The 24,460-nt window shown below is 40.4% G+C and overlaps 1 protein-coding gene across 3 annotated transcripts; it reads left to right on the forward strand.

Annotated features, from left to right (window-relative positions):
- Nucleotides 1-798: 798 nt before the first annotated feature.
- Nucleotides 799-23,054, forward strand: stat3 (signal transducer and activator of transcription 3 (acute-phase response factor)). Of its 3 annotated transcripts, XM_080776822.1 has the most exons (25): nucleotides 799-997; nucleotides 4,667-4,815; nucleotides 6,890-7,133; nucleotides 8,906-8,998; nucleotides 9,476-9,557; nucleotides 10,403-10,503; nucleotides 10,641-10,792; nucleotides 11,723-11,881; nucleotides 12,162-12,254; nucleotides 12,424-12,483; nucleotides 12,594-12,623; nucleotides 12,721-12,814; nucleotides 12,912-12,959; nucleotides 13,136-13,219; nucleotides 13,385-13,483; nucleotides 13,633-13,768; nucleotides 14,179-14,231; nucleotides 14,330-14,424; nucleotides 15,474-15,613; nucleotides 16,509-16,730; nucleotides 17,667-17,709; nucleotides 18,815-18,841; nucleotides 18,991-19,050; nucleotides 20,880-20,977; nucleotides 21,711-23,054. In XM_080776822.1, exons 2-25 carry the CDS (start codon nucleotides 4,688-4,690, stop codon nucleotides 21,761-21,763), a joined length of 2,394 nt encoding a protein of 797 aa, XP_080632948.1. In that variant the 5' UTR covers nucleotides 799-997; nucleotides 4,667-4,687; the 3' UTR covers nucleotides 21,764-23,054. The 3 variants fall into 3 exon arrangements, with proteins under 3 accessions (XP_080632948.1, XP_080632949.1, XP_080632950.1); XM_080776823.1 differs by lacking the exon at nucleotides 18,815-18,841; XM_080776824.1 differs by lacking the exons at nucleotides 18,815-18,841; nucleotides 18,991-19,050.
- The last annotated feature ends 1,406 nt before the right edge of the window (nucleotides 23,055-24,460 follow it).

A 24,460-nucleotide genomic window follows, 5' to 3' on the forward strand; every position in this document is an offset into this window, starting at 1 on the left:
CATCTGCATTCTGCACTCAGATATTAATTGTTCAGACTCCATAGATCCCCAGGCATCATGAATAGGGCCATTTTCCATTTGTGGAAGATTTGTATTTTCTGTTATTCATGTAGGGCAGGCTTAACTCTGAATATAGCTCTAATGCCTTCATTACTTGATGACTTGATCATTAGGCCATTACTTCATCTCTAATGAAGGCATTAGAGCTCTGGACCAGAGCTAGGGGAGGCTATAATAATAGATTGAGGCATAATGCTGCCAGCTTGTAAACTCAATGGTGATACGATACAGGAGCGATCTACCTGATCTACCTAAAGCTAAAGGAGGTCATGGATGTACAGTGTACATCCATGACCTCCTTTAGGTAGATCAGGTAGCAACCACCTTTTAATACCTATAGTGTACATTGTACACTATAGGTATTAAAAGGTGGTTGCTTCGTTGTTTAGTCTTCATTAAACTTCGGGTGACGTAGTACTGCCAGTAATTCAGATGACTTCCAGCCTGGCTGTTTCGTTGAAGCGCGCGTCCTCCCCCCGTGTGACTCATCAAAGCAGACGCCATTTGTTGTGCATGCGGAGGGAGGCACGCATAGATGGAACAGCGCAGTTGCGAAAGTAATAAACACAACCTTACTTTGGCCGTCCGTCCCTCCCTCTCGGCTGTATGGACAACGATCATTGGCTAAAGTTGTATTCTGGATTGCTATTGCCTACTGTAGGTGTCAGTCAACAGTATGACTGCGTTTGTGTGGCTGGAATGGCTGCAGTCAGTGTAGGCGTGGGTTGGCAACGGACAGTGCTATGTACATTGGAGAAGTCAGAAGTGCTATCGTATTTGTGTGCGTTCTTTTAGATTTTTCTGCATCAGTTTAATCGCTAAGTTTAGCGAGTATAGGCTACGTATAGGCTACGTCCTACCGTGTTTTATTTAAACACATAATAATATTATTGACTGATCGTCGTCTTTTGTTGAGAAACTTTTCAAAGGAGAAACAGTGAGTAGAGTTACACTTTTGTTTTCATAGATACTGCTGTTGTTGTTGGTGTTTATTTTCCGTTACAGGCTTATTTGTTTGATGCCGATTATTCATAGTGCCAGTGGTGTTTTACAGCAGACCATGTTGCATGGTTGCTCGGTTAACATGTCGCGGAGAATGGATGTCCCAATGTATCCATGTTGTATCAACATTTTCAGCGTTGTCTTTGCCCTACGTCATATTATTGCATAATTGACTTAATGTGTTTTTTTGTCTGCTGTTTAATGATATATTTGGGGATTTGCTTGGATGTTTGATAATTGCTCTGCACTATTTAACATGTGGGGGAAATTGCTTAGGCAAGCCATTTGATATAGTTCCCTAGCCCCCATGGTCTGGATCATGATGATCCTACTTGAAAGAGTAGCCAAATTAGCCAAGTTTAAAATGTTAATGTTTCATGTCAAGGTAAATTAATCAACTGGGATGCATTGCTGAGTTATAGTGAGATCATTGTCGTGTAGTCTATGTTCTCCTCTTGTCACGCCCATCAGCGGCCCAACACCACTGCAGGCCTGACACTGTGAGCCGTTATTATTTAGTTATTACAATGCATATCTAAATCTAAATGCGTGGTGTTTTATCCAAACTGATTTGATTTCTAAAGTAAGCCAGTACTGAGTTAAAAAGATTTCTCTGCTGGTGGTGAATCCTCTGTTTGATATCCCATGGTAGCATCTATTTCGAGTAGACTGTACATCCTTTAAACTGAAGTCACTTCAAGTCAGTGCAATAATTCTGTTTAGTTTAGTTTACTTTATAGCTGAGTTTTCAGGCACTTATTGTAACATAAGATATGTGTTATCATATACGTCACATTTGTAACTACATCTGTGTACAGTTTGTTTCTTGGCAACTGATTTATAGATTCTGTAAGATTACATTTCTTTATTGATTTATCCCCAATGGGGAAATTCATAATTTCTCCACAGTGCAGAACGTACAGTTTAAAATGGAGACAAACAAGCAAATGAGAAAATAAAAAACAGACTGAGACAGCCCAACATCATACAGCTGTACAGAATAAAACAAAGATCACATCACACATACAGTGGAGAGCTGTCTCGCTGAAATTCCCGAAGGACTTCCTAAAACACTCAGTGTTACACCTTGGTAGTTTAAAACGACAGCTAAAAGTACTCAGCCATTTAAGGCCAGTGGTCAAAGGATGACCCCTAGGCTACTGCAACAGCTTTACCTTCGCCAGATGTTTTGATTAGTTTATTGAGACTGTTCCTATCTTCTGAGGTAAAGCTGCTACCCCAGCAAACTACTCCATAAAATAAAACACTGGCTAAATGTATTGCTCTGAGGAGTTGGTTGCCGACATTTAAGCAAAGTTTCTGTAGGAAGAAAAGACTCTAGAGTCTATAGTCTAGACCAGGCACCAATGCATTGGTGTTCTCCTTTCAGTCTTAATTTTGCATCAATGTGGGGTGGGCAGTGGTACCCAGTAGGAGGTGACCATTTCAACTGGGTGGCCTTTGACTGAGATGGGGGAAACCTCAATCCTTTTTTGGCTGAATCATCAGGATGTTTTTGGAGGCTTGGATATGATATGCCTACAGTCAGAGGCATAGAGGGTGCCTGTGTGGGCCTTGTTATGTATGTGTGTACTGTACTGTACATGAGGCATTGTTTAAAATGTTGTTCAAGGAAGTCTTTTCTGGAGTATAGTAGCCTGATTTCCTTTTGCAAATCACTTTATTGAATATTCTTTAATGTCAGTTTGTACACTATTAATCAGCATTTGACACAACGCTATCTTCTGCATGGATGTAGATAGCCACATGTGGAAGGCAGGTCAAACCTCCTGTTGAACTCATATTGAACTCCTGACTCTTGCCTTGGCCTGCCTGGCTTTCATATTCCCATTGACTCACAGTACACCATATCAGACTTGGGGTTGAGCAATTGTTTGTTTGAGCTTTAACATCTATCATTTGGTACAGGCTAGTTGTGATATTATTTCTAATGACTGTCTGGCTCATGGAACCAGTGCTAGTCACTCACTGTACTGTAAAATGGTTTAAAGAACACAAAATAGAGGAATATTATAATGAACCAGTGTTGATAGCTCCACTTGTCGTCACAGCTGTGCTATTGACAAATGTGCCAAGTTGAGCAGTGGCTCTTTAGTAGGTCTTTGTTGTCTGGCATTCCACACTCTGTTATTAAGGGACAACACAACGCAAGATGTTCTGAAGGCTTTAGGTTGCTGATGGGTTTATGGCTCATCTAAGTGTTACATACTGTAGCCTGAAGCTACTAGCTAGTGGATAGATTAGCCTAACAGTCACCAGGAAATTGTAACTATTCACTGTCAAGTCTCTCTGTTATTCTTTAGTAGCATAGAAATTATTATTATTATTACATGATAGGAATGATATTATTATTCCTACAATAAATAGTAATAACACAACATACAAAATAATTCCTCAGTGTGGTATTGATTGGGTAATGATGGAAGCCTGAGAACTCTACCGACTTAAACTGATTTGTTAGCCTAAAATTAAAAGTTGGTGTGTAATGAAAATGCGGCAATATGAAAAAATGAAAACTGAACTGATATATTCATCCTAGATACGATGATGATTCAGTCACCTATGGTACTGTCTGCCTATTGTTTTTACATACTACACACAAGTTCACCCACAGAGATGCACCTGTTTGTGAAAGGGGAATGTCGGTCAGATATGAACTTTGTCACCTTAGTTCAGATAATGTGGATTCCCCTCTTTCTCCCCTACAACAAAATCCATATAACCAATGCATGTGTGATGCTGAATAAATGTACTATCCCTATCCACATCCAGGACTTCCAGGTATTGCATAAGACAATGGTTTCTTTTTTGGCTAATGTTTGCATTGTTTGTTCACTTATAATTAGATAGTAGAGTGAAGAGAGACAGGAAACCGAGGGCATACGGACCGGACAGTGAAGCCCAAAGGCCATGTTTATTTTGACAGACCTAATTTAAGCAATAATCCAAATAATGTTTTGGACAACGATGAAGGTGTGTGTAACGTTGGAGCATGGTCTCAATGGAAATACATTTATCTGCTAGTACTACCTGACAGATTGTAAACCCAAGAAGCCCATGTCTGATTCATCCAAGGAGCTATTAAAGCTAAAGTGAATAAATTATGCCCTGTGTAAATACAGTGTTAGATAACATTACTGATACAGATGGCAACTCATTCAGAGTTGAGGCCAGAGTTCGGCAATAAAATGTTCCATTGTGTGTTTAGTAACAGAACAGTCCTCTTGACTGACATAGACAACTCTTGAGTCTTTAGATTGGATTTTAATGGAGGAAGTTTACTTTTGGGTCTTTTCAGTGTCCATCATTGTTGTCTACATACTGTACACAGTACACTACAAAGTACTCCAGGGACCAGTGTGGCCTGCTGTTGGTAAGATGAGAAGCAAGACAGGCGCTGTCATTTGGGGAACAGGGATGAGACAGACAATGGTTTCACTCATCAGGATAAAGAAAGACCGTAGTTCCACTGTACTCTCTGATGAACAATATTACCTGTAAAACATGAGCACCTTTTCCTCTGAAAGACGTGTTTGAGCGGATCTATTATTGTTCGATAATATAATGTTCTCTCGCTTTGCAGGGTTGTGAGGTGTGAGTCAGGATGGCACAGTGGAACCAGTTACAACAGCTGGAGACCAGGTATCTGGAACAGCTCTACCACCTATACAGCGACAGCTTCCCCATGGAGCTACGGCAGTTCCTTGCCCCCTGGATTGAGAGCCAGGACTGGTAGGTATCATAAATAATTGATAACAGAGATCCTGTCATGTAACTGCTTTTTGTCTCAGTGATTGTTCTTTTCATTACTGTTCAGCACATATTTTATGTTTGATAGTTTTTTTTTAATTATATATATATATATGTATACACACACACACACACACACACACACACACACACACACACACACACACACACACACACACACACACACACACACGATAATTGACTATTAGTCTGATCCATCACTTAAGTCCTGTTTTCTAATTTGTTGTAACAGTGTTGCACCCAAATTGTGAAAATTGGCTTTATACAAACTCAACGCATTGCGAACTTGCAGCTCTGCTATTTTCAGTATTTTTAAAACATTTTAGGAAATTGTCGCCTATAATGACATGCCAAAAATAGGGATGCCACTTTAAAAGTTTGATTAACTGTTGCACCGCTACTTTTTTGATGATCATACAGTAATTGCAGCTTTCCTCTACTCTCTATTGCAAACCAAGGTGCATTGTATGCATGCGAGGAACGACTGGGAACTTGGCAGGAAAAGAGTTTTAGTTTCCTTCAGTCTACTTCCTCCAAACACCATAATAGACACACAACAACTGATTGTTATCATTTCTTTTCATGAACTTTATGTTTTAGAGAGGTGATGTCATATCTTATTTTTTCATTGTATTATTATTTTATAATAATAATTGACAACAACAGCTGGGCTGTGCCTTTTTAACCGTTTAAATGTAAAAATAAATAAAGCTCTATATTCTGACTAATCATTGCTGTCCCTCTTTGATAAACAGATATTACATTTTCAGGAGAGTTGCCAATTTCATCCAATTAGGAGATAGTACCCATTTTATAATTTAATAGTGTTCCAGTTTTCATTTTGTCTTCCCAAAGTGCCCATTTCACTTATTTATCCTATGTCCTGTATGAGGACGTTCTTCTGTTGGCGTCCCTACCTGAAAATGCATTTTCTATTTACTAAAGAGCTGGAGAGAGACAGAGAGTCCCCTGTTACTGAACAAACATCTATAGCAATATTAGCTATTAGAATATAGAGCTATTTAACACTTATTTTAACAAAACAAATCACTTATAGAAATATATTTAGGTTGGAGAAGGTCATTTTCCATAAATGTACCTGCAAGGCAATACTGCCTTAAAGTAACTTAAGGAAATATGAAACCTTAACTATTCAGGAAGTTGACGGTGAGCAGTGGTTGCTTTGTAAACTGCTGTGTCAAAAAGCCACACCCAGTATAAAAGGTTATTTGGCAAAAAAAAAGGTTTATTAATATTTGAATAATGAAGAGTCATTCATTATCAATGACATTTAGAAGGGCTGTATTTGCGTGTCTTAAGTACCAGGTCTTATTCCCTAACTTGAGTAAACTAAAGACCTGGAGGCGTGATCAATGCTCTTTGGCCACTCAGAATAGCCAAATGGCATTGATCACGCCTCCAGGTCTTTAGTTTACTCAAGTTAGGGAATAAGACCTGGTACTTAAGACACGCAAAATACAGTAATGTTTGTGTTAGGCCAATGTGTTTACACACACACTAAAATCTGGACATAGGAGGGGCAAGCACCCCTCAAAAAAGAAGGGGACTAATTATAGAGTCCTGGTAATGAAATGTGTAGGGTTTAAGTGGTAAAAGCTCCACATGTACCAGTCAGACTCTTCTGGCTCCCAAAGCATTTTGAACTGCAGACTCACTCCCAATCTTCTGCCGACTCTACTTTAGCCCGTAGAACTTGCTCTAGCCTCGACGACCTTGCAAAGGCTAAAAATGAAATTTAGATAGCATGTTATTTAGACGCATGTTGTGTAGACAGATGCCAGGTCATTATTGATCTGTTTATAGTGCAGATAATTGATTTTCTTTTTATATTCTTCTTGGTTTACTTATGATCCTAGATGACTATATCTATGCATTTGATGCATTACCTTGTGCTTTCCTTGCGTACTGTAAATCGCTCTGGATTAAGAGCGTCTGCCAAACGTATAAATTCTAAATCATAATTGTAAATAGACTAGTCGACATAATGCTAATAATTTTTCTATTGCCGTCACAGGGCCTATGCCGCAAACAAGGAGTCCCACGCCACACTGGTGTTCCATAACCTCCTGGGGGAGATTGACCAGCAGTACAGCCGCTTCCTGCAGGAGAATAATGTCCTCTACCAACACAACCTGCGCAGGATCAAACAGCACCTGCAAAGCAAATACCTGGAGAAGCCCATGGATATCGCCCGCATCGTCGCTCGCTGTCTGTGGGAGGAGCAGAGGCTACTGCAGACCGCCACCACTGCTTCACAGGTAGCAAGGCCTTTAACTTACCTATAGATTTAACATTGTAATCGTTGTATACAGTTAAGGTCCTAGAAAAACGCTGCTAAAAATCCTTAAAACGCAGCAGGGACCTTTGCAGTAGCTGCCTACAGTACCTGGCTATGATATGTGTAGCGGTTTGTTGGGGCGAGCTCGCGTCGGGGTGCCAGTCAGAGACCTAGTCTGACAAATACGGTAAAATAATAACCGCCCCAACCACCGTACAAGGGATAGACAAATATGTCTATATAAATATATCAACCCCTGGAACAAACAGTAGACACACAATAATACCATACAGAATCATAAAGGAAACACGCACAGACAGAGGACTTAATTTACCAGTGAGCAGTGTATTATGTTCAACAGTGAAACCAAACCCAAAATCAAATAATAAATGTTCAAATGTTTTCTTGCAGACAATGTTCAGTTCCCGCGTCACTCAAGTGTGAACCAATAATGTGCTCTTGCAGTATGACGCACAAATAATGTTCAGACACCAATATCAGATAGTTTAATGAATGTTCCCACAAACAAATAAAAGAACAAGTCGGTCAGAACGTCAGACAGTCACGGTCAGAGCGCTGTGGCATCCCTTAGTGACAGTTGATGACGGTTAGCGTTTCCTCATCGAACCCTCCGGGATGATCCAAAGGGCGTTGACAGCATCGCCAGCTGAAACCGGGCGTCGGACGAGCAGCCACGCTCCTTCGGGGAAATTACAATCACTTCTTGGATGGTGTGGTGTTGACTAATCCCACCGCGGGCTACAAACTACGCACTGTTTGTCTCTCACAAGCCAGAGGTAGGCTACACACGGACGCGACCAGTGGACAGCCGAGTTGACAGCTGTCAACAGCAAACTCTCTCGAAGCACGCTCCCGTTCCGTTCATTCTCGTTCTCGTAGCGCACGGGCATGTGACGTAGAATAGTGTTAAAGGCGCAGAGCGCCACATAATGATATGTCCAAATATTGTCAATATAGGTTTATTGCTCTGTGGGCGAGGACCCAGAAGTAGTGAATTTCACCCCCTCTCTCCATTCACCTCATTTTTAAACCTGACAGCGCATGGCGCGACAGCTATGTTTCAAAATCACACCTTTAGCACATCAACAAATGTGACCACATTTTTAAACAGTAGTCATCATCACTTGTTCATCATTTGTTTGTTTTGGTTCGGATTCATTTGGACAAATTATAACAATTATAACATGATTGTCATCATAAGATGTAGTCAAATGTTTACCTTTTATTTACTGTATAGTATACATGTAATCTCATTTAGACCTGAGGTTTCATTCTCAAGAGAGATCTGAATAAGCATATTTAAATACTTCCAACATTTAATTGAGGTGCTATAATACAGAAACCATAAATAGTTCTAGAGATCATCTTCAGTTTAAATCATGAATGTAACATTATTAACATTATTTACAACCATTCAGTACTTTTATTTGGCAATTGGCATACGTGCTAAAAGTGTGATTCTGAGACCCGTTTTGCTATATGGAGACTTTGACAGGAAAATACTCGCTCACCGTATAAAAAAAGAATATGGAGAGAAAGAAAAGGAGAGGTCTAATGGAAAATACAACAAAAGATACAGCAGCTTTGTTATTCTAATGCAAAGCTTCTTGTGGCAGGAAACAATTGTTGCAGTGCTGAAAACTTTGCATTTAGCTGTTTTATAAATGCACAGTGCAAAGGCCTACTCTGTGCTTACTACTACATGTCTCTTTGTGTATGGTTCTCGTATAGGATGGTCCAGCAGCCCATCCCTCTGGGACTGTGGTGACAGAGAAGCAGCAGATGTTGGAGCACAACCTTCAGGACATCAGAAAGAGGGTTCAGGTGAGGCTCCATCACGACGTCTTGTGGTGGCGAAAATGCATATAAACACTATGGTATTGATTAATTTAATGTAGCCTACTAGTAGATGATACTTAACACTCTAATTACCACCTGTTCTTCACTGACAAACTCATTAGAGACTGCCGACTCATGTGAACCTATTTCAAGCTGTGTGAGTTAACTATAGAATAGAGTCCATTTAAGGAATGACCATCTCTTGTTACTCCTGAAACTCTGTACACTGCTGAAAGTATAAAATATGTGTGGGATATGAGTGCTGGGGGATGCTCTGGAGGGAGACGCTAGTCTCTCTCCGGTGTGATGACATATACAGTTGGTTGAGTCCTGCTTCTTCCTGATGTTGTTTACTTACTAATAGTAATATCAAAAGCTGCCAGAACAGTCTTTAAAGAATGCATGCTGCATAATGCAAGCGACTATCTGGACATAAATAGAAAAATGTATGTTATTCCTCAGGATATGGAACAAAAGATGAAAATGCTTGAGAACCTGCAGGACGACTTTGATTTCAACTACAAGACATTGAAAAGCCAAGGAGGTACAGTAACATCATGGATTAGAGACGCTCGCATGGAGTTTTTCGTCACCCGAAAACCGTGTCTACATAATTATCCAACCGCATTCATTATATCATCCTATTTATATATCCGCCCCAATCGCACCGCAGGGACGCACACATGGGATTCTATATGCAGTATGTACTTCTACAAACAACGTCACTCACCACTGTCAAGAATACCGATGTTATGTAGCGACCGTATATATCATAATATCCATGGTAACAAGCCCCCCGCTCGGCGTTCTTCATTAGGCAGGGTCTTTCGTTGGCAGGGTTAAGAACTTAAATCACTGCCAGTCCCATGCCAAACTTTTATTCCTCCTTTTTTATTTTGTTATAAGTTTCTCTCTCACTATAGCTGCCTGCCTGTAGTCCACCATATTGTTGTTTTTTGGACGTAAGGACCCCTTGCCGGGGGAAAACGTGTAGTAGGCGGGCCCTAATTTGTGCCCGATGGAAAATGACGTAATATTAAAAATTAAAATACTACTAACACACGCACGCCGATTTCTTTTTGCGTTTTAAAAGCTATAATAGGCATATAGATACATGTCATTAATTTATTTCCCGCATTATTTCACCTGTGGTTTATCCAATATTAATTAATAATATATTGCACTGACCCAACTCCACCCTAAATTGTGGTAACCCTGTGGTTTTAGCCGCCTGAAACCGCAATCCGTGCATCTGCATCTGTTATGGATGGTTTATATTTGATATTCTCTCAGTGAGATGCATTTCATATACAGTATAACACCTGAACCAGTTTTGTGAAAACATCCAATAATTCTGTTTGTTTCCAACTCTCTCTCCTTTTTGAACAGAGCTCTCTCAGGACCTGAACGGGAACAGCCAAGCCGCTGCCACCAGACAGAAAATGGCTCAGTTAGAACAGATGCTCAGTGCTCTGGACCAGCTCAGGAGGGTCAGTCTCTTTTCCTCACTTTATCATAGTCATAATGACATGATCGTTGGTACTGGTGGCTGTGTTCATTATTGGCTCTCTGTGTGATGGCTGTGTTCATAACGTCGTCGGTCTTGTTATACTGGATGTTGTTGCAGCAAATAGTGACGGAGCTGGGAGGGCTTCTGACAGCCATGGACTTTGTACAGAAGAACCTCACAGACGACGAGCTGGCCGACTGGAAGAGGAGGCAGCAGATCGCTTGTATCGGAGGACCTCCGAACATCTGCCTGGACCGCCTGGAAACATGGTAACTCTAAGCTAATGGGGAACAAAATAAACATGACATCTTTGTCCTTGTCTAGCACTGATGCTATACAATGCTGTAATGATGGTGTTTTAAATATCCAGTGGGTGAAGTTTGTTAATTAAGTACATTATGTACACTATCCACCTCAATTTGAGCCAAGGGATGGGCATGGGGAAACCAAACATCTGCTGCTCATTCCAAAGGCCACGGGAAATGTTTGGCCTTCTGATGCTCAGGACTACTGTGCTGCTAATTAAGGCATGATAATGTGTTGTGTTGCTTGAACTATCCGTTTTAATGTAACTAGATTGAGTCATGGTTCAAAAGGACCTCATTCAGACTGTTTTAATACATCACATAGCTGGACATACTTAAACAAACCAGAACTATTTAGTTGTATTTTACCCTTGAGGTATTTCAAAACTATTTTAGAAAGAAACTGATAAAGGCCTAGGACTGAAACGATGTCTACCCTTCTCTTGAATGTTTTGAACAATTTCAATTCAAAGCAAAAGTGATGACCTTAAAACTACTATTCCTAAATTCTACTGTCTTATCTCCTAATGGAGAGAGGTAATTGCAGTAATGACAGAACTAAAATAAAGATGGCTGTACATCTGGTGTCCAATCTGCTTCAAATTGCAAATTGTTTCAAAATGTACTAGTTATATTAACATACTTTGCCATACAATTTATTCATTATAATGACTGTAGCTTCAAAACAGTTTACATACATAACTCTCTGAAGGTTGTACATATTATAGTAATATGTTTTGATTATTGTCTATCTCCCTGTATGAACCCTTTTATTAGTGATTTGTAGCAGGGCCCCTTTGGGAATGACACTTCCGTCTCAGTTGGGCTTTCCAGCATAGATAAAGACTTTGATCAATCGATTGATAGAACGTTGAATGTTCTCTCCCTGGACAGGATCACGTCTCTGGCTGAATCTCAGCTCCAGATCCGCCAGCAGATCAAGAAGCTGGAGGAGTTGCAGCAGAAGGTGTCCTACAAAGGAGACCCAATCATCCAGCACCGACCCGCTCTGGAGGAGAAGATTGTGGATCTGTTCAGAAACCTCATGAAGAGGTATATGGAAGAGAATGTGGCGTCACACCATTGAAAGTAATACCTGAAAACCTCACAAGATGGCGTCACCTGTCCAGTGATTATTCAGTCGATATATGTTTTTATTAATCAAATACCCAAGATGCATGTTTTTTAAATCCATGTTTTTCTTCTTAAAAATAAGAAGTATTGATTGGTTGATTAGGTAATACAATGTTCTTGAATACAGAAAATATCTTGTGCTCTGATATATAATTTTGTTTTCCCCAAAGTCTCTGAAATAACCTGGTCTGTTTTCTAGTGCTTTTGTGGTTGAAAGGCAGCCGTGTATGCCCATGCATCCAGACAGACCACTGGTCATCAAAACAGGAGTGCAGTTCACAAACAAAGTCAGGTAAAACACTGCTTTTGTAGTAGTAGTAGTAGTAGTAGTAGTAGTAGTAGTAGTAGTAGAGGTAGACCATTGCCTATTTCCATGCTACACAAATGAGCTTGGATTATGTTTGAAGATTTATGCGGTACTCATAGTTTGTCAAATGTGTTTTTCATCATAATTCTTTCAGGTTATTGGTGAAGTTTCCGGAACTGAATTACCAGCTAAAGATCAAAGTTTGCATCGACAAGTGAGTTTTCCTCCAAACATTCCAATACTTTTTTACAATAATTATTGATTACATTGCTTTCCACAAAGGGAAGGCTCCGTCTATATTAAATCCATCTATTTGTTTTGCAGGGAATCTGGGGATGTGGCTGCTATCAGAGGGTAACTAACTAAAAGCATGAATTACTGAAGCGTTTAAAAGAGAGTGTAAAAAGATCATTGTACAGTAACTCCCTACCTTGATATCATCTCTTATCAGGTCTCGAAAGTTTAACATCTTGGGCACCAATACCAAAGTTATGAACATGGAGGAATCAAACAACGGCAGCCTTTCTGCAGAGTTCAAACACTTGGTGAGGCATAGAGGGGGAAAAGATCAGTGAATGCTGTTGAGCTTGCGTGATAATAATCAAGCCACCTAATGACATGTGACTTCCTGTTTGTTCGTAGACCCTGAGAGAGCAGAGATGCGGCAATGGTGGCCGGACCAATAGCGATGTGAGCACTATCTCATGACACCGGTTTTTACTTAAAACTGTGTGTTAAAATGATACCTTCTGTCATAAATGTTGTTTATTTTATTTATTTATTTAGCTCTGATGAGAACACGTGAAGAAAGAAATACAATGGACACATTTCTGATTTGTGTCTGATCAACCTGTTGTTCTGTCCAGGCATCACTCATTGTCACAGAGGAGCTCCATCTCATCACATTTGAGACGGAAGTGTATCACCAAGGTTTGAAGATTGATCTGGAGGTTAGTTCCTTCCGCTTTTGTATCCTGACCGTATTGTCAGTTTTTTGGTAAAAAAGAAAAAGTAGAGGAAGCTTCTCAACAAAACTTTCAAATTGGGACATGGAGCTTAATATCAAAAAAATTCAAAGCAGTCAAATTGGAACATTTGTTTTGTGTAATTTCTAGACCCACTCCTTGCCAGTGGTGGTCATATCCAACATCTGCCAGATGCCAAACGCCTGGGCCTCCATCCTGTGGTACAACATGCTCACAAACCACCCCAAGGTATGACAGTGCCCCCTTGTGGAATGATGGGGCCTGAACTATCTAAAATAAATTCAAGTGGAAAGAGTGTTGTAGCCTTTCTGCAGTGGTTAAAGTGTGTGTGTGTGTGTGTGTGTGTGTGTGTGTGTGTGTGTGTCATTTCTTTGCAGAATGTGAACTTTTTCACCAAGCCTCCTGTGGGTACATGGGATCAGGTGGCTGAGGTACTAAGCTGGCAGTTCTCCTCCACCACTAAGAGAGGTTTGACTATTGAGCAGCTCACAACGCTGGCTGAGAAGCTACTAGGTGAGACGACTTACTTGTTTTCAGAAAGGTCTCTGCTAATGTTGTTGTGTCGTTACGTATAAAAAAAATGTACCTCACTTAGGGGCCGTTCACACCTAAGAGACAGCTGTCTCCTCTGTGTGTTCACTTCTGTGTGTCGCAGACGCACAGCTCGCAATGCATTTTCAATCGGAGTCATATAGTTTGACGAGACAAGCTTGCTCCCTGCTTGCTCCATGGGGGGAAAGGAGGGCAGAAGACAGCCAGGGAGCAAGCTTGTCTCGTCAAACCACGTGACTCCCATTGAAAATCCATTGCGAGCCCTGCGACACACAGAAGGTCAGGCGCCTTAGCATGTTTTGTATTAAGTGTCATATACAAATGAAGGTTGTTGTTGTACAATTATTATTAATATTAATATGCTTTTCCAGGGCCTTGTGTCAACTACTCCGGTTGCCAGATCACCTGGGCCAAGTTCTGCAAGGTATGTCATCGACACAACACAACCCTCAGTGATCAATTCTCCATCCTTCCATTGTGCTGCTTCAATTTGACCTGCGTTTCCTTCCTCTTTATCCTCAGGAAAACATGGCTGGCAAAGGTTTCTCCTTTTGGGTGTGGCTGGACAACATTATTGACCTGGTGAAGAAGTACATCCTGGCCCTTTGGAACGAAGGGTGAGAAGTCGTTGTGTTGGACACTGACCCGTTGACCACTTAAATGCAATTTCCCTGGTTCAATGTCTTGCTGTCGCGAGTTGTGGATAATGTCCGTGTAAATGGTAGACGGAGGGCCATGGGTTAAAAGAAACAATAATAATCATTATCAGATATTGATCATGCCTTGACCAGTTCCCTAGATTTGCATTGTAATGGGGGTGCTTTTCAGAATGCCGATCCACGTCTGTCTTTTGCACAAAGCCATTTGTCTGGTGAGAACTCAATCTATTTACTTGAATAGCTAATCACCCACGACATAACACAACATTGAAGGGGATAATGACTGTAGTTTTCTATGAATAGTTGTGGATTGAATAGTTGTTTTCCAGCAGCAGTAAATATTATGAAAGCCTTTTGTGTTCCCACCCACTGCAGGGCCTCAAACCAATAATTGAATACCTATGTCAATGTTGGTTTGGCCACGCTGAACACCGTTGTACAACCTCGCTGCATTCCGTGCCAAATGGAAAGAACTGTTATGGTGCAGTTGTTCTGTGTCTCAATGCAAAAAGCAAAGTGCCTAATATAATCTTTAGTAGTTATTCTGTCCTCACAGGACAGCCTTTGACTAGAATACTGTGATCACTAGTCCTTTATGACATGGTTCAAATTGAAAGGACTCTGGGAGACACACAAGAGGTTAGGGACACCACCACCCCTAAATAGGGTCCCATACTATTTATATTTATTTTAGTTTATGGAAGAGTTTATGTAATCTGATTTTCCTTTGTGTGACAACTTGTACTGTAAATAAAGGCCAAGACCTCTAGCACAATTTGAATAGTGCCCTAGGGTTACTGAAATAGCTGCTGGCAGCCATCCAAACCGAGAAGGGTTCAAGTTCATATTCACTGCTCTTATGGCAGGAGTAGTAGTACTGAACCCAACCATGGAACGCTGATGATTAGAGAATTGAAAGAATACTGTACTATTTTGTCTGCCACTCCATAAATAAATAAAACAACTGTGAGCATTTGGCAGGTGTTGATTGTGATGTCTCCCTGTAGGTATATCCTGGGCTTCATCAGCAAGGAGAGGGAGCGAGTTCTTCTGAGTCCCAAGCCCCCCGGCACCTTCCTACTGCGCTTCAGCGAGAGCAGCAAGGAAGGGGGCATCACGTTCACCTGGGTGGAGAAGGACATCAATGGTGAGGAAAGCCATGTACTGTCTCTGAATGGTGATTCATACCTGGTTACGCGAGACCAGTGTGGGTAACTAAATATAAAGCTGGCTTAACAGTCAGTGGTGGAAAGTAACTAAGTACATTTACGTAAGTACTGTACTTAAACTAAGTACAATTTATTACTTTACTTTAGTATTTCCAATTTCCAGTCATTTTACTTCTATTCCACTGCATCGCAGAGACAAATATTGTACTTTTACCCCACTACATTTAAAAACGTTAGTTACTGTTTACTTTGATTATTATTACAAAATACACATTAACACTTCCGTCCTATATATATTTCGGCTCTTTGAAAATAAAAATTCAAAACATTTGTATTCATTTGAAAACTTGAAATGGGACATTCTGCATAGTGAGTACTTTCTACTTTTGGTACTTTAAGTACATTTTAATGCCAACACTTTTGTACTTTTACCAAAGTAGACTTTTTACTTCTACATTTCAGTATTGATACTTTTACTTAAGTAAAACAATTCATTACTTGGATTTCCAGATCCAGTCAATGAACATGGTTGTTATTATTTGGTCTTCTTAGGTAAGACCCAGATCCAGTCAATGAACATGGTTGTTTTTATTTGGTCTTCCTTAGGTAAGACCCAGATCCAGTCAATGAACATGGTTGTTATTATTTGGTCTTCTTAGGTAAGACCCAGATCCAGTCAATGAACATGGTTGTTATTATTTGGTCTTCCTTAGGTAAGACCCAGATCCAGTCAATGAACATGGTTGTTATTATTTGGTCTTCTTAGGTAAGACCCAGATCCAGTCAATGAACATGGTTGTTATTATTTGGTCTTCTTAGGTAAGACCCAGATCCAGTCAATGAACATGGTTGTTTTTATTTGGTCTTCCTTAGGTAAGACCCAGATCCAGTCGGTGGAGCCTTACACCAAGCAGCAGCTCAACAGCATGTCGTTCGCTGAGATCATCATGGGCTACAAGATCATGGATGCCACCAACATCCTGGTGTCGCCACTCGTCTACCTCTTCCCCGAGATCCCCAAGGAGGAAGCCTTCGGGAAGTATTGCCGACCAGAAGCCGCTCCGGAGCCCGAGATGGGAGGAGATTCCATGAGCAGTAAGCTGTCGCCTCGTACACACACACACACACACACACACACACACACACACACACACACACACACACACACACACACACACACACACACACACACACACCATTGTGACTTGTTTTGTTGTTTTTAAAACAATGAAACAATGTGCGTTGCTTGGCACACACATTGTTTTTATAGTTAATCAAATACATTGATGGGTGTGTCTCTATTTTTAGCCCCGCTAAGGCAGGCATCTAAAGATGGCTTGACCAGTCCTTATGTGCAATATCTAGCAAAAACAAATTGCCATGGAATTTTGCTGTGCACCTTCATGAGAATGGCCCATTATGATTTCATTATATTTATTAAATTTTTTTGAATGAACTCTAACCATGAACTCTCACCATCTGAGGCCCTGGTTGAACCAGTTCCGCGCTTTTTCCCCCGCCTAATGAACCAAATTAATTGGTTCAGATCCCTAAAAGTTGCTGGACCGGAACTCGAACCATTCTTCTTGTCCTGAAGTGGGAACCAAAGTTGGCGTGTCACTATTCAGGTTGGAAGATGCAGATGTGATATAAACCATCATAAAAAAAAAAGAACCAAACCAGTTATTTGGGTGGAAAAGGGGCCTAAATTACCCCATGACGGTGCCTTTAGCACCACTCTCTGGCCAAAATGTCAACTTATATCTCATAATGTATTTGACAAATTGCATGATGAACACTACTGAGTTTGGTGACTTCATGGCCTTCTAGAAGGCTACTTAAAATTAATATACTATTTTCCCTCTTAATTCTGCCACTAATAAAGATTTCTCCCAAGGTTGGCAATGTCGGTCTTTTCAAACCACTTTGGTCTGGTTCAGTGTAAGGAACAGCACAGTCTTTTGGTATTGCTTTCACAAAATATTTTATAATATTTGGTAACAGCAGGTCTTTCTTTGTTTATTCCAACAGCTATTCAGCCATACTTGAAGACCAAATTCATCTGTGTGACCCCGTAAGTATCTATTTCCCTTTGACTATGTTAAAATCACCCATATTTACCGTAAGTGCATGCCACGTCAATCGGTGACTTTCAGTTACGGTACTTTAGCTGTTTAGTCACAGGCTAGCACGTAGTTTCAGTTCTAGTTCCTGCTAGATATTAATGTTCACTGCAGCACCAGTGGTTATTTTCCCCAACCATAACTGCCCTTGTACTGTAGCACTGTTGGCAACAGGGCTGCCTTTCTTTCCCGCTCACTATTTGTCATCAACTTGCTTGGAAGTTGACAGAACTCATGTAATAGGAAGAGGCAGGAAGTATGTGAGAGGAAGAGACTTCACTAGAGATAGTAACGATGAGTGCATACAGTATGTAAGCCATTTAGCAGTGTAAATAAATGAAAGGAACTTAAATGTAGAGCATCCATTAATGTTGGCCTGGGCAGAAAAACATGTCTGAGAAGGGCAGAGTTTTGTAGTGTCAGTGAGTATGATGTACTTCCAGTGACATCAGACGGATGTAGTCACAGGTTTTATTTTAAGTGCAAAATCCCTTACACATTGGTTGCTGTATGACAGGACAGGTCTAACTTCATTATCCCACCCCAAACGGCTTCATTGGCACATTTTCATTTATAAAGCCATATTTGGGCTAACTCCTGGCTATTTAAATTGCCATTTTAATTTGAAAGAAGATTCTTACAATCGTCCTTCCCTGAACCACCCACTTTCTTTCCGTGAACAGAACTTACGAGGATGGCTTTTACTTTTTATGCTCCATAGTCCTTGAATAGAGCACTTAAAGTCTCCATTACAATGTAACTTTGGGGTGTCCCTGCTCTTCTATTGAGACATTTATATCATATCAAAGGTCATGTCTCACCTAGACAAAGGATCTGACTCAAATTTTGACCTGGTCAAGATTGAAGTTGTGCCCTGAGCAAGCAAGCCGGCTCTATTGGCTCAGTCAGTGGTAACATTTTTAACCAAATACCCTTGGGTTATTTTAAAAGTTTACATTATGCACCTAAAAACGAATGTCTGCAGCTGTTATATTATTATATTTGTATTCATGTAATTTGTATTTTGCTTTGTGTTTGTTATTTCATTTTTCTTAGCCTGGGCTCCCTTGTAAATGAGACATGGTAATAAAAATAAAAGTTAATAAAAAAACAATAACAGTCAATTTAGTCAGGGATGGTTTGGATGATGGTGGTTGGTGGTTGATGTGATGTCGTGAAGGTGCGTTGTTGTTGCGAGGTTTGCTCAGCCAGATCCTGACCTGTCTCCGTAGGTGTCCCTCCGTGTTCATGGACTTTCCGGACAGTGAGCTCCTTGGGACCGCATTTGCGGGGTAGGCGCTGGGGAAGCTGGCATGTAGGGAGGGCTATGTGTGCATCTTCTCCCTTTGTTTGTGTGTCTGAGGGCGGGTGGGTGTCAAAGGATTTAGTTAAAGTCCTTCAGCGACCTAACACTTGTTATGTTTCAAACTCACAGCCCGCCTAGCCATGATGGCCTAACACTAGGGACATCTCCCTGCCATTTCATTGGAGTTTTGACATCGTTCATCATACCACCCCTGTTTTCCAGTCATTTTCATAATTCAGCAGAATCGATATATTTGGATTAAACAGTCCAATTATTTGTTTGAGGAAAATTATTAAAACAAAAGAATATTACAGGTTAAAGTGTTGGTAGTGAATCCGCACGCATGTTTAATAATCCAAAATGACAAACAAAAGGTCAGCTTTTGTATCTGTTTAATGGATTGTCTGTAAGGCTTGCAGAGATGAATTTCCTAATGCACTCTGGTCTGTTTGATCCACTCAACTGCTCTAACCTCATAATCCTGACTGTAGAATAGAATAGCTGTCTTTAACACTAGTTAAACGTGGTAGCCCTCTGTGTCATTGTGCTGGTCCATTGTCTGCCTATAAGAGAATGTCACTTACTCAACATGTCACCTGTTCAGTCATGCCTATTTTTTAGGGGTGTAACGATACATTTCCAGATTTTCCATATACTTCGATTCTTGAAATTAAAATTGATTTTTTGATGCAGTTACTATATCGTTACACCCCACTATCTTTCTTTACACTGTCATATATTCCTTGTGTCGGTGTACTGTGCTTTGTATTTGCATCGAAGGATTTCACTTTCACCCACCGACTTTGTCCCCTCTGTCAACCACTGCACTTTTCTGAAGCCTTGACACAAATTCTGAATTGTCTCCCATGTCAAGTCAGACCCTTGGAGTTAACTTTTCACTAATCAACCTTAGTCTCGCTGATGTTCATGCTAAATGATGAACTGGAATGGCAGTCACGTGTGATGAGCATCAGTCAATACAACATCCGTCTTTAACCATGGTAACGCCCCGCCTGCCTCTGATTGGCCTACCCACACTGCCAGTCTTACCAGACTTTCCTCCGAGGTGGATATTCTGGTGACACTGGTGCGAGGTTACTTTGTGGTGGAAAATAAATATTACTCAATGTTGGCATTGCCTTGTTCTGTTATTCTGTCCATATCTGGTTGCAACTCGAACGGTCGACACGACAACTCGCAGCCCTTTAGGGCCGCTCTGTGGTGTCTCCTGTGGCTCAAGTTTGCTAGAGACGGTGCCCCTCCGTCGTTGTCTAAAACTATACTTTATCCGCCATCTAGTCCGCGCTTGTTGGAAAAATAGTTGCGGTAGCCGGATGCGAACCCGGGCAGCGGGATCCGTAGTCTAATGATTAGACCATTATGTATTTGGCCCTGCGGTTGCCTAATACTTCTTACTAGTAGTAAGATGTAGGAGGGGGCCCAATCAGAGGCAGGTGGCGTGTTACCATGGTTAGAGACGGACGTAGTCTAGAATTAGGCTTGCTGGCATACATGAGTAGCCTGAGTTACTCTTGGTTACGCACCAGTGTCGCACGCTGTAATTAGAAGATCTACAAGCTCACAACGTGTCACAGCATGACACATTGTGAGCTTGTAGATATTATGCGCAAATCACGCTTAACACTTACCTTAACACTTGAGGTAAAACCTACATAGATCTTATCCTGACATTGATATCTGCAAGTACGTACAGTATACGTGCTGGCACAAGCGGTAACAGTGCAAGTCATGTGGGACTGTTGTCTGTGAGCCGTGGTTTGTAACACATCATTTGTCCTCTTGCTATTTCCACAGCACCAATTCTGGCAACACCAGTGACCTGTTCCCAATGTCACCCCGCACCCTGGACTCGTTGATGCACAACGAGGCAGAGGCCATTCCAGGGCCTTTGGGTGAGTCAATTACACATACAGTAGTAACAGAACGTGCATACACAAGACATGCGTATTGCGTATACCAGTGGTTTTCAACTCTTTTCATATCAAGGTCCATTATTTATTCAGAATTTGAGCCACCATTTGCACCATTTAGTGTCTCAGACCCAAAACTTTATATTTTGTTATCGTTGAATAAGGTTTTGTCCACAATTCCATACTTTATTATTGTTTGTACCATAGGAGAGATAACAGGCAAAATAACAATTCTTCTACATTCTCTAATTGTGTAGCCTTCTTGTAGATTAAGTAATGCAGATGTTTAATAATAATGTAACTCTTGAGAATGTAAAATGAAACCAAATGGACCTGTAAGGGTCAATTTGGTTTCATTTTACGCTTTCAAGAGGAGGCATATTATACATACCGACGGAGCATTGGTTCGACATGCGTCCGCACCTCGGTCTAGCGCCTGCTCCCGTGCTTGCGGTTATGGTTAGGTTAGGGTTTGAGGTGGGTTGTCGTGTTTCGGACCAATGACTAGTCGGAACCAAACACATGCACCCCTTTCAAGAGTTGAAGATCTAATGAGGTCAATTCGGTTACCAACTCTCCATCATTTAGCGGGGAACCACCTGGAACCCCCTCAAGGACCACCAGTGGTCCCCGGACCACTGGTTGAAAACCACTGGCGTATACATACAGAATGTTTTTCCTGAAGTTTATGGCTATATTTGAATTTACTCCACAGATTCACTTACTTTGGACATGGAGTTGAGCTCTGATGTTGCATCACCCATGTGAAGACAGTTGTTGTTGTTGATGTTTTTGCATCCTCCATAGATGACTGCTTTAGCCCATGTTGTGGTAGAGATCCAGAGTTTCATTAGAAACTTGCATTATGCCCTGTACAGTTTGTTGTAACGTTCATGTGAGGCTGAAAGCAGTCCCTTTCACACAATCCTAGATCAAGCATTTTTAAAAGATATTCTTTTACAAGACATTAAATTTTCCACTTCTTTTAGGTTTTAACAGTCGAACTACAAAGCCGTATATTGACAGATTGTATTTCAAACAGCAAATACACAGTTTTATGAAGTATGTCCCCATGTGGAACCTTTCAGTATCTCAAGATATATTTTTTTTATTTACATTTTTAGAAACTGTATTTTTGCTTGATTGATTTATTGACATTGTTCTGAATAGCTTCTGTTTATATAAGGAAATGTAAAGAAGATGATTGTTGTATAAGCTATCCCATTTTGGAATTACGTTTAAACAATTATGGTTGATTTATCTTTTTTGCTTTGTCTGACTTTGTATGACTTTGTATTTGTTATAATTCCTGCCAAAAGTGACAGCTTTGGTGTTTCACAGATGTCCCAGATCCCGTTTACACAATTTCCTCCTATGTTCTTCCATCTGATGTATTTATAATAATACATTCAAATGACTGTAGAGATAAGAAAGGAATGACAAGAAATTTGAATTTCACTTAAAGGTTATTTGTCTGAAAGACATTTTTTTCTTATCTTCGTAGTGCGAGTAATTGCCTGACATTTTCTCTGTCTTGTGGTTATACCATATACAGTATATTGTGTGCACGCGCGCCCGTGCGTGCACGTCTGTCTTTGTGTATATATGTATATACTGTATATATACCCACATAACTTCATCAAACCTATTCTGAAAACAGGAACAAATTTTGTGGACCCCATTCAAATGCTGTCATTTGTCATAATGTGAATTGCACTTGCCAATCGGCAAATGGCTGTGTTTCCAGGGCTTGAATTCCTATGATCATGTAAAACAAATAATTTACTTAATTATGAGTCATCTGTTTTTAGTCAAACCTCCATGTTATTGACATAATCGCGGTAATGGCTTGAAATTATATTTCATCCTGACATTGTGAGTGTGAGTGTGTGTGTGGTGTGTTTGTGTGTGTGCGCGCCAACAACCACACGATGCACATTTATCACATCTAGGCATGCTTCAATGACTTTCACTTTCTGTATGCCATTTCAACGTAGCTTACTGTAAAATATACTGTAGTGATTATATATCAGATAATAAAATCATGTTATCACTAGCAGCGCAGTTCTCCTTTGCTTTATTTTACAAGGGGAAGGTGTCACTATTTTTATTTTTTTACTGAATTGCTTATTAAAACAAAGTCATGCACAACAATATTTTACATAAATAAGTTGAAATGTAACCACGGTTTTCACTGAAATAAAGTGTACCTTTTTCATAGATTTAGCAGATGCGTAAATTATTGTTGGACATATTTCCAGTGAAATGGAATTGATTATTATTGCGGCATCTAATTAAACCAGCTCACTGGCTCATAATTCACAGACCCGTCATTCTACTCCATGGGCTGTGAGAAGGAAGTTAAAGCGTAAAGAAGATGACAAAATTGAAAGCAGAAAATATTTTCCGGGTATTGTAAGATTACTACATATGATGTTTGATTTACTAGAGATTAGAACAGCTCTTCCTCTTTCACTGTGATTTTAGCAAGCATGCACCCACCCAGTAGTCATTTTCTATTGCTGTAGGCCTAAACGTCTGATGACGTGCACATGCACACGCTGCTCTTTGACCACACATTTGCTTCCCTGTGTTTCTCTGGTTAAAACCATGAATGTCTTCTACATTTTTCTGAAAAATTACCAGAAGCAAAGATTTGAGTTAAAAATGTTCACTGTGAAATATATATATATAAACTTGCGGCACATTTTCACAAAACTATTTTTCAACAGCTAAAACAGTTAAAAGTTAAGGTGACACAGATGTGTTCCAGGTCTTAAAAGTCCAGCTGATATCAGAAGAATCGTGTGTAATTTGGCATCCCCTCACTCAGGTATCATCTTTGCCCATTCTCTGCATACAGTACAGTATGTGACTGGATGGCATACCGTATCACAAAAATTTACATTTCAGTGCAGAACATGTCATAATAATAAAAAAACTTTATTACAGGCTCATGGCCTACAATGTAAGACAATATTACACATAAAAAAGGATACAGCACATTTACCCAGCCCCACAGGTTACTAATCTAAGAGAGGCACTCATGCCGGTGTCCTCTAATCGTAGAGGTACCTACGATCTGTACCTGACAGAACTACGGCTAGGGTCTGTCATTTGTCCAATTAGTCCATTCAGTGAGCGATCCTGCATGCCTGCTCATGAATTTGCAGGTCAGGCAGAGCCATGAGACCCAAAGTACAGAAGAGCACGGGCTCCAGTGCTCCTGGGTGTCTTTAACAGAATTCTAAGACACTGACATTGTACTGCACTGACATAGTATTACCTCCATGGACATAGCAGCGCTACCTGCTTTAGGTAGGATCGGAAGCTTTACGGAAATGGGAAAAGAAAGTAGGATTTTTTAAATTTATTTTGCCTATTATTTTCTTTGCATTGCAATCATAGTCAATTCTACCTCAGTCTGTGTCCTCTGTGACTGTGTATCATTTTCTCTGACAGGCA

The sequence above is a fragment of the Protomyctophum bolini genome (genome assembly GCF_963924005.1).
Source record: "Protomyctophum bolini genome assembly, chromosome: 11".
Taxonomy (NCBI): domain Eukaryota; kingdom Metazoa; phylum Chordata; class Actinopteri; order Myctophiformes; family Myctophidae; genus Protomyctophum; species Protomyctophum bolini.